Raw genomic sequence first — 15,770 nt, 5'->3', positions numbered from 1 at the left:
TGTTGGGTCTTCGTTTCTGTGCGAGGGCTTTCTCTAGTTGCGGCGGGCGGGGGCCACTGTTCATCGCGGTGCGCGGGCCTCTCACTGTCGCGGCCTCTCTCGTTGCGGAACACAGGCTCCAGACGCGCAGGCTCAGTAGTTGTGGCTCACGGGCCCAGTTGCTCCGCGGCATGTGGGATCCTCCCAGACCAGGGCTTGAACCCGTGTCCCCCGCATTGGCAGGCAGACTCCTAATCACTGCACAACCAGGGAAGTCCCCCAAATAAGTCTTAATAGAATAATAAAAAGAGAAAAAAAGATCCAATGGGGATGGGAATTTGGAATAAAGCCAGAAAAAAAGGAAGGATCGGGCCTCCCTGGTGGCGCAGTGGTTGAGAGTCCGCCTGCCGATGCAGGGGATACGGGTTCGTGCCCCGGTCTGGGAGGATCCCATGTGCCGCGGAGCGGCTGGGCCCGTGAGCCATGGCCGCTGGGCCTGCGCGTCCGGAGCCTGTGCTCCGCAACGGGAGAGGCCACAACAGTGAGAGGCCCGCATACCGCAAAAAAAAAAAAAAAAAAAAAAAAAAGGAAGGATCTAAAACTTGTTCTTAGAGCTTTACCGCTATGAATACTCAGCACGTTTTTTTTCCCCCCAAACAGGTTTTATAGACTGGCTGAGCCAGTGTGAATGTTTCAGGGAGAAATAAATTTGAGGAAGTGAATAGAAGCCCTACCTTGGTATACCACCTCTGCCTGAGGCCCCAAAAGGTGATTGGCTGCGGCATCAGCCATAGCTCCATATATATGCTACAGTGGGTGAGCAGACCTCTGGTTCCTGGGCCTGAGGAATCTGTCCCACCCACAGAGATGTGGGCTCAACTCCTTTTAGGAATATTGGCCTTATTGCCAGCCATGGCAGAAAAACAACCCCTGTAAGTGACTGGTGTCAGCGTTGATTTAGGGCAGGCGGCTTCTTCGTCTATCCTTCTCAAATATAATTATGGGGAACAGGAGATAACCTCTGGTTTATTTTAATTTCCTTCTCATCTTTTCCCTTCTTTGGTTTCACTTTTCCTTTACCCAGAGAGAAAAGGTAAGATGACAGGAAGAAACTTAACAAAAAAAAAAAGATATTAAAATATAGTAGCCTCCCAGTACCCTGTTCTCTGTAAGAGAACTAATTTCCTCCGTGGTACCCTAGGTCCAGGTTCTCAATGATGGTCTACTGGTGGGAGGTTTAAGGCTGTACACTGAGTTATTTGTTACTTTTCTGCTTCTCCCTTATAGAAAATAAGGTTCATAAAGACAGGGGCTTGGTCTGTTTAATTCATTGCTATAGGCTGAGTGCTCAGGAGAGGGATTAATTTTGTATTAAATAGATGAATCATTACTGCCCTGAAATCCTTTTGCTTCTTCAATAGAAACTACCTGGTGACGTTACCAGCTTTGCTTAAGTTCCCTTCTACTCAGAAGGTTTGTTTGGATCTGAGCCCTGGGTACGATGATGTAAAATTTACTATTACTTTGGAGACCAAGGGCAAGACCCACACCTTGCTAGCACATTCTGGATCGAAGACGAAGCTCTTACATTGCAAGTCCTTTTCGGTAAGTACAGGCTTAGCCCAACTGTAGTCCTCAACTTTCCTATTCTCCTCCCTGGGTATTCACCATAATTCCTCTTTAAGTATGTTTTCTGTAATTTTACTTTTGCCATGGCCTTTAAACCTATCTCTCCTAAACTTTAATTCCTGGACATAACTTCTGATATTATTCTCTGGCCACTTTTAAATGGCTCTACCCTTGCTACCCCCATCTAACTCATTTCTTTCCTTTGATTCTCCTTCTTGGGTTGAGACGGGTTGATTCTGTTCCCCCAATCTCCTACACCTCCCCTGAGCTCCCTTGTCTTGGCCAGGTACCAATTCCTTCGGGTGGTACAGAAGAAGTAGCCACGGTCCGGGTGAGAGGAACTGGAAATAAAATCAACATTGAGGAAAAGAAAAAGGTTCTAATTCAGAGGCAGCAGAATGGCATCTTTATACAAACTGACAAACCTGTCTATAACCCAGGGCATGAAGGTAAGAGGCACACAGGTGGGATGAGACAAGAGCCTGGGAACAGCTGCACCCATCGGTAGAGGGGCTTTGCAGGTTGGTGGCAGGCCGATGGACCAAGGAAGAGAGGGGGGTCTGGAGGGATGAAGGGTTATGGGTGTTGAATACATGCAGTACTACAAACGCAAAAGACTGGTTGGTGGAGTTGCTACTGTGTGTGTGTATCTAAAACAAAATACAGGGAATTCCCCTGGTGGTCCAGTGATTAGGACTCGGTGCTTTCACTGCCTTGGGCCTGGGTTTGATCCCTGGTCGGGGAACTAAGATTCCACAAGCCGAGTGGTGCAGCCAAAAACACAAATAAGTCAATAAATAAAATAAAACAAAATACACATTTCTCTTGGAATGGAATTTGGCAGGTGTAACTAGATCCCTGGTTCTCACAGCAAGCTGCTTGTGTGCAAATCAGAAAACATCATCAAGGGCATTTGGCTGGAGCCCTGCGATTCGTATTTGTTCCTTCTGCCTTAGAAGGGGATTCCATTCTGAGGTTTCAAAGTCAGGAGCCATGAAGAAAAACTGTTGGGGGCGTGAGCTCTCTCTCAGACTAGGTTTTATTACAAAAGTAAAACCTGATGGGATTTTGCTGACTAAGAAGTATGTGTGCGGAAGCAGAAAGGGTGGAAGAAAGAAACATTCTGAGAGGGGAAAAAAATCCCCTTTGCTAATAATGCCTGTTTCCTTCTAGTGCATTTTCGCATCGTCACCCTCACCAGCAACTTTGTTCCAGTGAATGACCAGGTGAGAATTTAGTTGGGAAGAGGGACAGGGAAAGGGAAAGGGGTAGGGCTGACTGAGAGAGAACAGGGAAGAGGAGAAGAGATTCTTTCCAGGGGGGGAGGCCTTCTAGGTGCAGAACGCTTGTGGGAACTGGAGTTCTAGACTCCGAGCACACATCCAAATCGTCCCCGCCCTTGTCTGCCTGAAAACATGCAGAGGCATCTAGCTGCCATGTTTGATAGCTGAGAACATCAATTAGGTTAACATTCCTGAGAGATGGTTCCAGTTGCTGCTGTTTTTTGAGTTTCTTGCAAACTTCAAGACTTTCCCTCCAGGAGTGACACCTAGTGGCTCTGCAGTTCAAATACTAAGAAATAATTCAGGAGTGTATTTAACAGAAGGAAGAAATAAGAATATCCACCCCCACCATCTTTTCTTTTTTTGCTATGAGGCAAGGTAATTTATAGAGCAGACAATTCTTTTAAGGTAAAGTTCTGTTGCCAAAGGTAAAAACGTGGTAACATTTGGTGAATACTTAAATTTTCCTTGAACTACTTGGTCGCTAGAATCATTAGCCTTATGATAGGTTTGCTCTCAATTTTTTTTTTCTTTTGTCATTTCTAAGTGCTTTTGAAAGACCTCTCAGACACTCCTGGCTGTCTTCTTTTTCCTTCAGTTACAGCCCATGTATTCAAATGAAAATTTTAAAGATAATTTTGGAGAAAGCATTACTTATATTTCCATCTCCATGTTTTCAGAACTGCTGTTTCCTTTCCCAGTTCACAGGGAAGCTATAAGCTTATTATTAATTGGTAACCTCCTGCAACCACTACTTTCTTTCCTGATTTAGAATTCTTTTCAGTTTCTTCTTCCTATCAGCTGTATTCTTTATCAGTTGGGTGTAATATTAAGTACTTACTTCTTAAACAGAGTGTTGATTTCAGAGCTGAAAAGAGGGTATGCAAGGGTTAAAGTGTAGCCACAGCCAGTTATTTTAGACTCTACTGCCCCCTGGAGGTTGATCTCATTAGCTACCCCTCTTACATTATCTTTCCTCTGCTCAAATTGAGCCGAATTGCTGAGAGGTGCTCTGATTTCCATAGCTATGCTCTATTTCTGTTGTCAAATTACTCCTTCCTCCTCATACCATTTCTTTAGTCAGCCCCCGCTCCAAGTTCCAACTTGAAATACTGAAAATTTGAAACACTGAATTTGAAACTCCAAATGAATCACTGAAAGTAACTAAACATTTTTTTACTAGGTAACAGAGTGGCAAAAATTGTGAGTTTACAAAGCTCAAGATTTTATCCTCAAGCAACTGAAGGATACATGACACTAACTGATTCTATCTAGCTTGGTTGCTGTACCCATTTATTCAGAAGCCTCAGGCAGCTTCCAGTGCAAATGCTATCTTCCTAGTTGAACACTTGTTTCCTTCCAGAGACTGCTTCTGCCTGACTGGTGTCCAAATCTGCTTCTTGACTCCCTATGTGAGAAAAGTACTTTGCTATCTGAGGAACTGGGTTTTTTTGTTTGTTGTGGTTTTTTTGTAGAATTTATAGCAATCCACAGTAATCTCAGTGATACTTGCCTCCTTAATGTGTAAAGAGCCCGGTTTGTACATGTCCTATTCTTCCTTTCAGGAAGGAGGGCAGAATATTCTCCCCACCCCTTAACTGCCACCCCAAATGTGCCACTTTGGCATGTGGATTATTTTGAGCTGAAGGCAATCAAGGTCCCAAAGAGTCAGGAGAAACTTTTACTTCTTTCTTAAATGCCTAAAAGAATGTAGATGGGGGTGGGGGGGGGTGTATGGGTGGGATTGGGCCAGAAAGAGAGCTATTACCTGAGATAACTTTTTTTTACTTTCCAGTTTTATTGAGATATAATTGGCATACAGTACTGTGTAAGTTTAAGGTGTACGATATAATGATTTGACTTACATCATGAAACAATTATTACAATAAGGTTAGTGAACATCTATCATCTCATATAGATACAAAATTAAGGAAGTAGAAAAAAATTTTCCTTGCGATGAGAACTCTTAGGATTTAATCTCTTAGCAATTTCCATATATAACATGCAGCAGTGTGAATTATATTTATCAGGTTATATATTACATCCCTAGTACTTATGTTTCGTGTAACTGGAAGTTTGTACCTTTTTTTTTTTTTTTTGTGGTACATGGGCCTCTCACTGTTCTGGCCTCTGCTGTTACGGAGCACAGGCTCCGGACGCTCAGGCTCAGCGGCCATGGCTCACGGGCCCAGCCGCTCCGCGGCATGTGGGATCTTCCCGGACCGGCGCACGAACCCGTGTCCCCTGCATTGGCAGGCGGACTCCCAACCACTGCGCCACCAGGGAAGCCCGGGAGTTTGTACCTTTTGACCATCTTCATCCAATTCCCCATTCCCCCATCCCCTGACTTGGTAGCAAAAAAATCTGATCTTTTTCTTTGCCATGCCTCATGGCTTGCAGTATCTCAGTTCCCTGACCAAGGATTGAACCTGGGCCTTCGGCAGTGAAAGCGCCGAGTCCTAATCATGTACCGCAGGGAATTCCCAAATCTGATCTTTTTCTATGAGTTTGTTTGTTTTTTAAGTATAATTGACCTACAACACTATGTTAGTACCTGTTACATCACATAATGATTTGATATTGCTAAACATTTCAAACTGATCTCCATAAGTCCAGTTGTCATCTGTCACCCTACAAAAATATTACATAGATTTGGGCTATACTCCCCACACTGTACATTTCATACCCATGACTCATTTATTTTGCAGCTGGAAATTTGCACCTCTTAATCACCCTCAACTATTTCTTTCCTTTCTGCACCCCACACCCATCTGACAACCACCAGTTTGTTCTCTGTATCTATGACTCTGTTTCTGTTTTGTTATGCTTGTTCATTTGTTTTGTTTTTTAGATTTCACATATATGTGAAATCATACAGTATTTGTCTTTCTCTGTCTGGCTTATTTCACTTAGCATAATGCCCTCTAGGTCCATCCATGTTGTTGCAAATGGCAAGATTTCATTCTTTTTTATGGCTGAGTAATATTCCATTATATATATATATATATATATATATATATATATATATATATATATATATATATACATACATATATATATTACATCTTCTTTTTAAAATTTTTTGGTTGCATTGGGTCTTCATTGCTGCATGGGCTTTCTCTAGTTGTGGCGAACGGGCTACTCTTTGTTGCGCTGCACGGGCTTCTCATTGCGGTGGCTTCTCTTGTTGTGGAGCATGGGCTCTAGGCATGCAGGCTTCAGTAGTTGCAGTGCGTGGACTCAGTAGTTGTGGCTCGCAGGCTCTAGAGCACAGGCTCAGTAGTTGTGGCACATGGGCTTAGTTGCTCTGTGACATGTTGAATCTTCCTGGACCAGGGCTTGAATCCGTGTCCCCTGCATTGGCAGGTGGATTCTTAACCACTGTGCCACCAGGGAAGTCCTGCCCATTTTTTTTTTATTGGGTTGCTTTTTTTGATGTTGAGTTGTATGAAATCTTTGTATATTTTGGATATTATCCCTTAATCAGATATATCATTTGTAAATATCTTCTCCCATTCAGTAGGCTGCCTTTTCATTTTGTTGATAGTTTCCTTCACTGTGAAAAAGCTTTTTAGTTTGATGTAGTGCCATTAAAAAATTTTTGCTTTTTCTTCCCTTACCTGAGGAGACATATCCAAAAAATAATTACTAAGACCAATGTCAAAGAGTTTACTGCCTATGTTTTCTTCTAGAATATTTATGGTTTCAGGTTTAACATTTAAGTCTTTAATCCATTTTGAATTTATTTTTGTGTATGGTGTGAGAGAGTAGACCACTTTGATTCTTTTGCATGTAGCTGTCCAGCTTTCCCAGTGCTATTTATTGAAGAGGATGTCTTTTCCCCATTATATATTCTTACCTCCTTTGTTGTAGATTAATTGCCCATATATGTGTGAGCTCATTTCTGGGCTTTCTATTCTATTCCATTGATCTATGTATCTGGTTTTGTGCCAGTATGATACCATTTTGATTACTATAGGTTTGTAGTATAGTTTGAAATCAGGGAGCATGATGACTGCAGCTTTGTTCTTCTTTCTCAAGATTGTTTTGGCTATTTGGCATCTATTGTGTTTCCATACAAATTTTAGAATTATTTATTCTGGTTCTGTGAAAAATGCCATTGGTATTTTGATAGGGATTGCATTGAGTCTGTAGATTGCCTTGGGTAGTATAGTCATTTTAACAATATTAATTCTTCCAATCCATGAACATGTTATATATTTCCATTGTTTGTATCATCTTCAATTTCTTTCATCAGTGTCTTATAGTTTTCTGAGTAGGTCTTTTACTTCCTCAGATTTATTCCTAGGTATTTTATTCTTTTTGATGTGATTGTAATTGGGATCATTTTCTTAATTTCTCTTTCTGATAATGTGTAGAAATGAAACAGATTTCTGTATATTAATTTTGTATCTGTAACCTTACCAAATTTATTGGTGAGTTTTAGTTATTTTTTGGTGGCATCTTTAGGATTTTCTATGTATAGTATCATGCTGTCTATAAACAATGACAGTTTTACTTCTTTGGGAATCAATGTCTTGCTCCTGATCTTAGAGGAAGTGCTTTCAGCTTTTCACTATGGAGTATGATGTCAGCTGCGGGCTTGTCATACATGGCCTTTATTATGTTGAGGTATGTTCCCTCTATACCCACTTTGTTGAGAGTTTTTTTTTCAATTATAAATGGATGTTTAATCTTGTCAAAAGCTTTTTATGTATCTATTGAGATGGTCACATGATTTTTATTCTTCAATTTGTTTGGTGTTTCACATTGATTGATTTGTGGGTATTGAACCATCCTTCCATCCTTAGGATAAATTCCACTTGATCATGTTGTATGATCCATTTAATGTACTGTTGGATTTGGTTTGCTAACATTTTATTGAAGATTTTTACATCCATGTTCATCAGTGATATTGGCCTTTAATTTTCTTTTTTTGTGATATCTTTGTCTGGTTTTGGTATCAGGGTGATGCTGACCTCATAGAATAATTTGTAAAGCATTCCTTCCTCTGAAATTTTTTGGAATAGTTTGAGAACTTTTCTCTAAATATTTGATAGAAGTCATCTATGAAGCCATCTGGTCCTGGACTTCTGTGTGTTGGGAGTTTTTAAAAAATTACTGATTCAATTTTATTAATGATAATTGGTCTGTTCATATTTTCTATTTCTTCCAGTTTAGTCTTGGGAGATTGTACATTTCTAGAAATTTGTCCATTTTTTCTAGGTTGTCCTAGAAGGGTGATGGGTGATTATTCATGGTAATCTCTTACAAGCCTTTGTATTTCTGAGGTGTTGATTGTCACTTCTCCTTTTTCATTTTTGGTTTTATTAATTTGAGCCCTCTCTTTTTTTTCTTGATGAGTCTGGCTAAAGGCTTATGAGTTTGTTTATCTTTTCTGAGGAATCAGCTCTTAGTTTCATTGATCTTTTCTTTTTTTTTTTTTTTGCCTCTATTTCATTTATTTCTGCTCTGATCTTTATAATTTCCTTCCACCAACTTTGGGTTCTGTTTGTTCTTCTTTTCTAGTTCCTTTAGATGTAAGGTTAGGTTGTGGGGTTTTTTTGAGCTTTTTCTTATTTCCTGAGGTAGGCTTGTATTTACTATAAACTTCCCTCTTAGAATTGCTTTTGCTGCATTCCATAGATTTTGTATCATTGTGTTTTTGTTTCTGTTGTCTCCAAGTATTTTATTTTTTGATTTTTTTTCAGTGATCCATTGGTTGTCTAATAACATGTTGGTTAGCCTCCATGGGTTTATGTTTTTTGCTGTTTTTATCTTGTAGTTGATTTTTAGTCTCATAGTGTCATGGTTGAAAAAGATACTTGTTATGACTTCAGTTTTCTTAAATTTATTGAGATTCTTTTTGTGTCCTATCATGTGTCTATCATGCTATAATGTTCAATGTACACTTGAAAAGAATGTGCATTTGGCTGCTTTTGGATAGAATGTTCTATATTATATTATATATATAAATATATCTATGTATATGTTCATATTTATGTGAACATATATATGTTCATTTGGTCTAATAAGTCATTTAAAGCCAGTGTTTCCCTACTGAGTTTCTTTCTGGATGACCTGTCCATTGATGTACATGGGGTGTTAAAGTCCCCTACTATTATTGTGTTACTGTCAATTCCTTCCTTTATGTCTGTTAATATTTGCTTTATTTATTTAGGTGCCTGCATCTTTTAAAAGTGTATCTTAAATAATCATCATATTATTATAACACCTTAGAAAATTAACAATAATTATTTAATATCATTTAATGTTCGGTTCTAATTTTTCCAAAAACTGAGGTTTTTTTTCCAAATATGATCTGATCAAATTCATGCATTACATTTGATTGTTACATTTTAAAAATTTCTCTTAATCTAAACAAATCCCCCTTATTTTCTTATTAGATTGACTATTTTTTGTGAGAGAGAGATCAGGCTAGATGACTTATAGAATGTCCACATTCTGGAATACGATATTGACTTTTGAGGAAGCCTAGTTGTCTTATGGAATATTTGATATTCTTGATTTGCCTGATTATTTCCTTACTTTGTAATATAACTTGTTCCTTTATCTTCTGGAAGTAGCTCTGAAGTCTTAATTAGGTTTAAGCTAAACTTTCGGTAAAAATACTTGGTGAAAGAAAAATAGGTAATGCTGTGAACCTCAAATACATCTCTGGAGGCACATAATGTCAGGTTGTCCCGTTATTAGTGATGGTGAGTTTGATTACTTAGTTAAGGTGATGACAGCCTAATTTCTCCAATGATAAGGTGTGTCCTTTTTTTGAAATTAGCAAGTAATTTTGGGGTGACACTTTGACAACTAACACAATGACTCATTCTCCAATTAAACTTAGTGGTTTTAATATCCATTTGCTTGAGGAAATGGTACATGATCCTTTGATGGAGCTCTTTTAAACATTTTTTTTAAAGAAATTATTTTGCAATGCTTGAAAGGTTCCTGCCCACTGGCATTCAGAAAGTGGTGGAGGAGGCCAGGAGAGCATCAGCTACCAAGAAGAGGTTTAAACATGGTGGAGCCTCCAGATACTAATATTTTCTCTTAGGGCATGTTGTGGAAGAGCTCAGTCACAGAGCACTGACCGATGCTGAGGGTCTGAAGTTCCATTTCTTCAAATTTTTTGGAGACTGGAAATCCCTTTAGGAAAGCTCTTCTTTCTCCTCCCCCAGCCAATAAGCCTTTGCCTCACTGTTACTCTTACCAGGGCACAAAAGAGACATTTAGAAAGGAAGGAGTGGGCAACAGAGAAAGAGAGAGGCCTTTGTGAACTTTTTGCTTTCAGCAAGCCTATCCTTATCGGTAGTTCTTCTTTAACCCATATTATCTGGTTTTCCTTTTCAGTACTCCATTGTGGAACTGCAAGTAAGTAGAAGTTTCTTTTTCTTTTCTGTCATTTGTGGAGAAGGTGGTTGGTGCTAAAGCTTGAAGTCAGCAACGACTCTGAGATCTTGGCCCAGAGCCTGAGACTCTGCACCAGCACAAAGTACCTGCAATCCCACCTAAGCTGTGCCTGTTCTCTAGCCTCTGCCTACCCTGCCCCTCTCAGTGTTAAACCTCTGTAAATAAGGACACCAACCTCTATAGTGATGAACCTTCCTACTCTGACGCCTGTACCTTCTCTGCACTGTATCAATCCAACGAGGGTTTGTTCTGTACTCTTAGTCTTTGGGTTGGCTACTATCACAGACACTCAACCATTGAACATGACAAGAATACCTGTGAGAAGTATTAAGAAGGCGAAATTCCTCACAGCTTCCCCTCCATTTTTCTGTCAAATTACCTATCATTCAGGTATCTTACAATCAGTCCCCTCAGCATTGCCCCACTAAAGGGACCAAGAATAATCACTCTTTGTAAAGGGCACCCTAAAGCCCACTTTCTGAAACATGATAACATTTTAAAGGACTCAGTCTGATTGTTTGAATCCACAAGGGCCCTTTTCTTCCTGGACACAGACCATGGGGGTCACGAGCAATGAGTGGGATTCTTTAGGTTCTTTTTGCTTCTTTACCTGCTTTCTGCAGTGCAGGGTGGGAATCAAAGAGGCAGGCACGTCATGGGATTTCTTTTTAATGGACACAGGATCCAAACAACAATAGGATTGCACAGTGGCTGAATGTGGTGCCCGAGGAAGGCATTGTAGACCTGTCCTTCCAACTGGCACCAGAGGCGACGCTGGGCACCTACGTTTTGGCTGTGGCAGACGGCAAGACCTTTGGCACCTTCAGTGTGGAAGAATATGGTAGGTGGGAGAATTAGTAGGTCAAAGTGTTGGACATAATCTTGTGTCAAAATCAGCAAAGGTCAAGTAAAATCTACTGTGGAACTAGGTCCAAGATGGTGGAAGATTTGACTTCCAGTGGAACTTGAGCCTCATTATATGCTCATTGTAATACATTAGCATAAGCTAAGTGGCACACCCACCAGAGCCATGACAGTTCCCAGGCCGACCATCAAAGATCAAAAAGTGGACAGTGGCCCAATTACTGGAAATCTCTGCCCCGTCCCCAAAATAGTTGGAATAATCCTCCCACTCATTAGCCTTTGAAATTACCCAGCCCATAAAAACTAACTGCCCCATGTTCTTGGGCCTCTCGCCTTCTGAAATGGCCCACACTCTATCTGTGGAGTGTGTTTCTCTCTAAATAAATCCACTTCTTACCTAAAAACAAAAAAAACCCAGAGGTATTATTTATTCCTTTTAGTGCTAAACCGGCTAATAACTTCAGGAGCATTTTACCTTAATAATGCGCTGTTAATTTAATTAGCTAATTAATTATCACTGCTTTATACCCCTCTACTTTAAACTACCTCTTTTTAACCACTACCTGTATGGTAAAACCTTCTTCGTCTTCGTTTTCCATCTCTCTCCAGTGCTGCCTAAGTTTAAGTTGGAAGTGGTGGAACCCAAACAGTTATCAACGGTACAAGACTCTTTCTTAGTGAAAATTTGCTGTAGGTAAGAATAAAGCTCTGGATCCAGTGAGGATTAAAGCTATATTGAGAGATGTTGTCAGGGAGTGTTATGGAAAGAGGGATTGTGGAGGTAGTAGCTAAACCTTGGGATGCTTTATGTAGTCCAGAGTCACGAGGTCTGCAAGAACACATGTTCTAATTGTGCTTCTGTCCTTACTTTCCACTGCTCTCTCAGCCAGCATTATTGATTTAGTGTCTCCTGTGTACAGAGCACAATATTGAATCCCATGGGGAAATAGGAGTAAGGAAAAAGAAAGACACTGTTGTTGTCCTTTGGATGGTATTTATGTGAAATGGCAATACTCTAAGGCTTTGAGCAAAGCAGGGATGTGAATGAGAGCTGGAGAAGGCTAGGACTGTCAGAGTACTTCCAGAGGTGGGAATGTGAGAGAGAAGGAAAAGTGGTGTTTTGGGGAGGAGGGTTGGATCGTAAGTAGAATTGCCCAACTCTGACTCTCATGCTTTTCTGGGTTAGGTACACTTATGGAAAGCCCGTGCTAGGGACAGTGCATGTATCAGTGTGTCAAAAGGTATATACTTACCGGCTTCCAGAGCCAGAAGGGGAACACCTATCTGACAGATGCAAGAATATCTCTGGAAAGGTGAGTAAATGGGATGTAGAAAAGGAACCTTAATTCCTATGTCCTAAAGAGTAAATAAGTAAGCACCAATACAGAAAAGTGGTTAAAAACAAACAAACAAAAACCCAAAGTAGAAAGCATTTCACGTGGTTATTATCCCAGTTCCAAAGAACAAGGCAGTCTTTTTTATCCCCACAAAAGATAAAGCCTTTTAGAATCTGCCTTGGAATCAAGAAATTAACCTAAACCCTTGGGAAATAAAATTTTCCTGTTCTGAAGTGGGTTCTTTTCTCCTCATATCTTGGAATTTCCAAGTTGCTTTATGATTATATATGTGTGGGTGTATACTTCATGTTATGTGATGGGGTTTCTATCTTAAAAATGGAGAAGTGAAAGTATAGAGATGAGAAATTATTTTCTTCTACAGGACATCATGACATGGAAGTAAAGATTAGGTTATTCATCCTCTCTCTCCCTCTCTCTCTCTCTCTGATTGTGTCACTAGACTGACAAAGCAGGATGCATCTCATCTTCTGTGGCCATGTCTATCTTCAACCTCACTGGGCGTTCTTACAGTGACGAAATCAATATCGTGGCTACTATGGTGGAGGAAGGGACAGGTAAGTGAGATGCTCCTTGGTTCATTAAGAAAAGAGAAAGGAAAAGAGCTGTCCCAGAGACAGACCTACTCAGAGGACTCAAGACCCACCCTCATCGCTGTTTGGAAGGAACTCTGTTCCTAGTTCACAGTCAAAGGGAAATGCCAGATTCCCTCTGCCATCCACTCCCTGTTTCTCCAAAAGTTTGGGGAGGAGGAGTTGGTTTGGATCTTTGGCCAGAAATATATTCAACTTCCTACTTCCAGTGGCACCATCCTTTCAGGGATTTTATGTTAAACATGAAGGTGAGGATATCAGGTTTTTAGATCATCATACATCTGGTTTCCCTCTGCAGGAGTGGAGACCAATACCACTCGGTATATCTACATTTCTCCACAAGAGGGATCAACGACCTTTGAAGACACCAATTATTATTATTACCCTAATTTCCCCTTCAGCGGAAAGGTATGTTAAAACTTGTCTCTGAACAGACAAAAAAATGCTTAACCATCCACTGTCACCTCCTTCCTGTACACATATAATAATAGCTAACTTAGCATTGTTTGAAGTACTTTATGTGTATTCACTTCTTTAATCTTTACAACAATCCTGAGTTAGGCACTATTATTGGCCCCACTTTACAGATAAGGAGGCTGAGGCACAGAGGTGAAGTGGTTTTCCCAGGGTCATAAGCTCGTAAGTGTTAACTGTGATCAAAGCCAGGCAGCCTGCCTCTCGACTATGTGCTTAACTCCTTGCACTGTGTGTCCTTAATCTCATATGACATGTGCCTTGTATATTAATGTGACTTCAGTGCCGTTCCTAATGCCAGGGGTTCACATCCTCATGTTTAAATCTTTGAATTTTAGAGCTGCAAGTTATCTGGAGAGATCATCTAGTCTGAGCTTCTGCATCTAGGCAAGGTTAATATCAAGCTTCCTGTGACAGAGAGCCATTTATAGCTCCTTAAGCATTGTTTTTAGAGATTTAAAAATTGGTAGTGTTTTCTTGCTGATTCCTATCAATCTACCCCTCTCTCCAGCTTAGCTTTCTTCACTTCCCAAACAACTGCTGAACATAAGAATGTTGTACATATTTAGATCCATTTATTCCTTAGTCATCTTTTCTCTAGACCAAGAGTAGATCCGGACTTTCTTAGAGCCTAAGGATTATGCAATTTAGGAGTGGAAGGGGTCTCTCTGTAGGAAAATGAAAGCAAAAATGTACAGAGCCTTGGCAGGGGTGTATGCAAATGAAGGGCCCTGACGCTTCATAACCCATGTGGCAAATCTACTTCTGCTCCAGGCCAAGCTACTTCTGTGTGTTTCTCAGTTCTTCATAGATCCTACTTTCCAACCCCTGAATCACATTTACCTTTCTCTGGACTCTTTCCTGAAATGTATTCTTACAGTTTCAAACTTACACTAAACCTGACTCTAATGCCTTAATGACCTTCACCCCTCAGATAAGAGCTAGGGACCATGATGACTCCCCCCTCAAGCATCATTCAGTGTTTCTGTTGATTCACGGCGAAAAAGGAACCATGAAGCAGACCCTAACTACTGACAACGAAGGTCTTGCTCCCTTCAAGCTGGACACGGTTAATTGGGACAGTAAAGGCATTTCTCTGGAGGTAAGCACTGGGAGGTCCAGCTTTCCAGGAAGGAAGGCCTCCCTGAAGGAAAACGTCAAAATTTTCCTTTTCCACCCACTACACCACCACCCACCACCCCTGGGGAATTCCATCTCCCCCATTCACCAGTCCTGCCCTTCAGCTGACAAAAAGTTTTTCTTAGATCCCATTTTTAATACCAATCAAATAAATGACCTTCAGATAAAAATTGCCATTTCTACTAATTCATTTTATAACTTAACTCCATCTCTATCTGATCCTTTATTTGAAATCAGATTAGGGAGGAAAAAGTGGTTCAGAGTCATCTTCTTCCTCCTATTCCCCCTTTCCCTCTTTCGGTTACTCATTAAAATAACAAAGAAGAGAATTCTAGGTTTTGCATAACTTATAGGGAAGGTTACTTGTAGCAGTTATCAATTGCCACACACTACTGCTTAGCAGACAACTACAGAACTTTAGTGTACACAACAGGAAGTGTTTATTGCTCCCGTAGCTGGGTAGACAGAAGAGCAGCTCTACCCATCTTGGTGGACTTCCTTATGTCTGTGGGTCAGCTGACTGGAGGCTGGCGCTCCACACGTCTTACGATCCACCGAGCTAGCCCAGGTGTATTCCCATGGCAGTGAAGAGATGCAAGAGCAAAAGCAGACGTGCAAGGGCTTCTCTAAGCCTCTACTTATCTTGTGTATGCTAACACCCATTCCCAAAAACAAGTCACATGGTAGGTCCACAGTCAGACTAAAAGGGCACACTTGGTAAAGTGGACTTCCCTGGTGGTGCAGCGGTTCAGACTCTGTGCTCCCAACGCAGGGAGCCTGGGTTCGACCCCTGGTCATGGAACTAGATCCCACATGCACGCTTCAACTAAGAGTTCAAATGCCACAACTAAGGAGCCCACCGGCCGCAACTAAGGAGAACGCGTGCCTCAACTAAAGGATCTGGCAAGCCGCAACTAAGGAGCCTGCTTGCCCCAACTAAGACCTGGTGCAACCAAATAAAATAAACAAAATTAAGAAAAAAAACTATAAAAAAGGATGTTGCTATGGGGAGGGATGAAGAATTGAAG

At 40.7% G+C, this 15,770-nt stretch overlaps 1 protein-coding gene across 1 annotated transcript in view; it reads left to right on the top strand.

The window, feature by feature from the left end:
• Positions 1-846: 846 nt before the first annotated feature.
• Positions 847-15,770, top strand: part of A2ML1 (alpha-2-macroglobulin like 1) — a gene marked incomplete at its 5' end in the record, with an annotated part of 42,492 nt that continues 27,568 nt past the window's right edge. Inside the window, 11 exons of the mRNA XM_082635620.1 lie at positions 847-911; positions 1,401-1,584; positions 1,895-2,057; positions 2,782-2,834; positions 10,257-10,277; positions 10,998-11,157; positions 11,790-11,874; positions 12,367-12,493; positions 12,978-13,092; positions 13,427-13,536; positions 14,537-14,704. Coding sequence (XP_082491746.1) covers positions 847-911; positions 1,401-1,584; positions 1,895-2,057; positions 2,782-2,834; positions 10,257-10,277; positions 10,998-11,157; positions 11,790-11,874; positions 12,367-12,493; positions 12,978-13,092; positions 13,427-13,536; positions 14,537-14,704 — 1,251 coding nt within the window. The remainder of the gene's footprint in view (positions 912-1,400; positions 1,585-1,894; positions 2,058-2,781; positions 2,835-10,256; positions 10,278-10,997; positions 11,158-11,789; positions 11,875-12,366; positions 12,494-12,977; positions 13,093-13,426; positions 13,537-14,536; positions 14,705-15,770) is intronic.

This window comes from Mesoplodon mirus, assembly GCF_964341445.2.
Source record: "Mesoplodon mirus genome assembly, chromosome: 11".
In the NCBI taxonomy this organism is placed as follows: domain Eukaryota; kingdom Metazoa; phylum Chordata; class Mammalia; order Artiodactyla; family Ziphiidae; genus Mesoplodon; species Mesoplodon mirus.
This window is presented reverse-complemented; position numbering and strand designations above follow the sequence as displayed.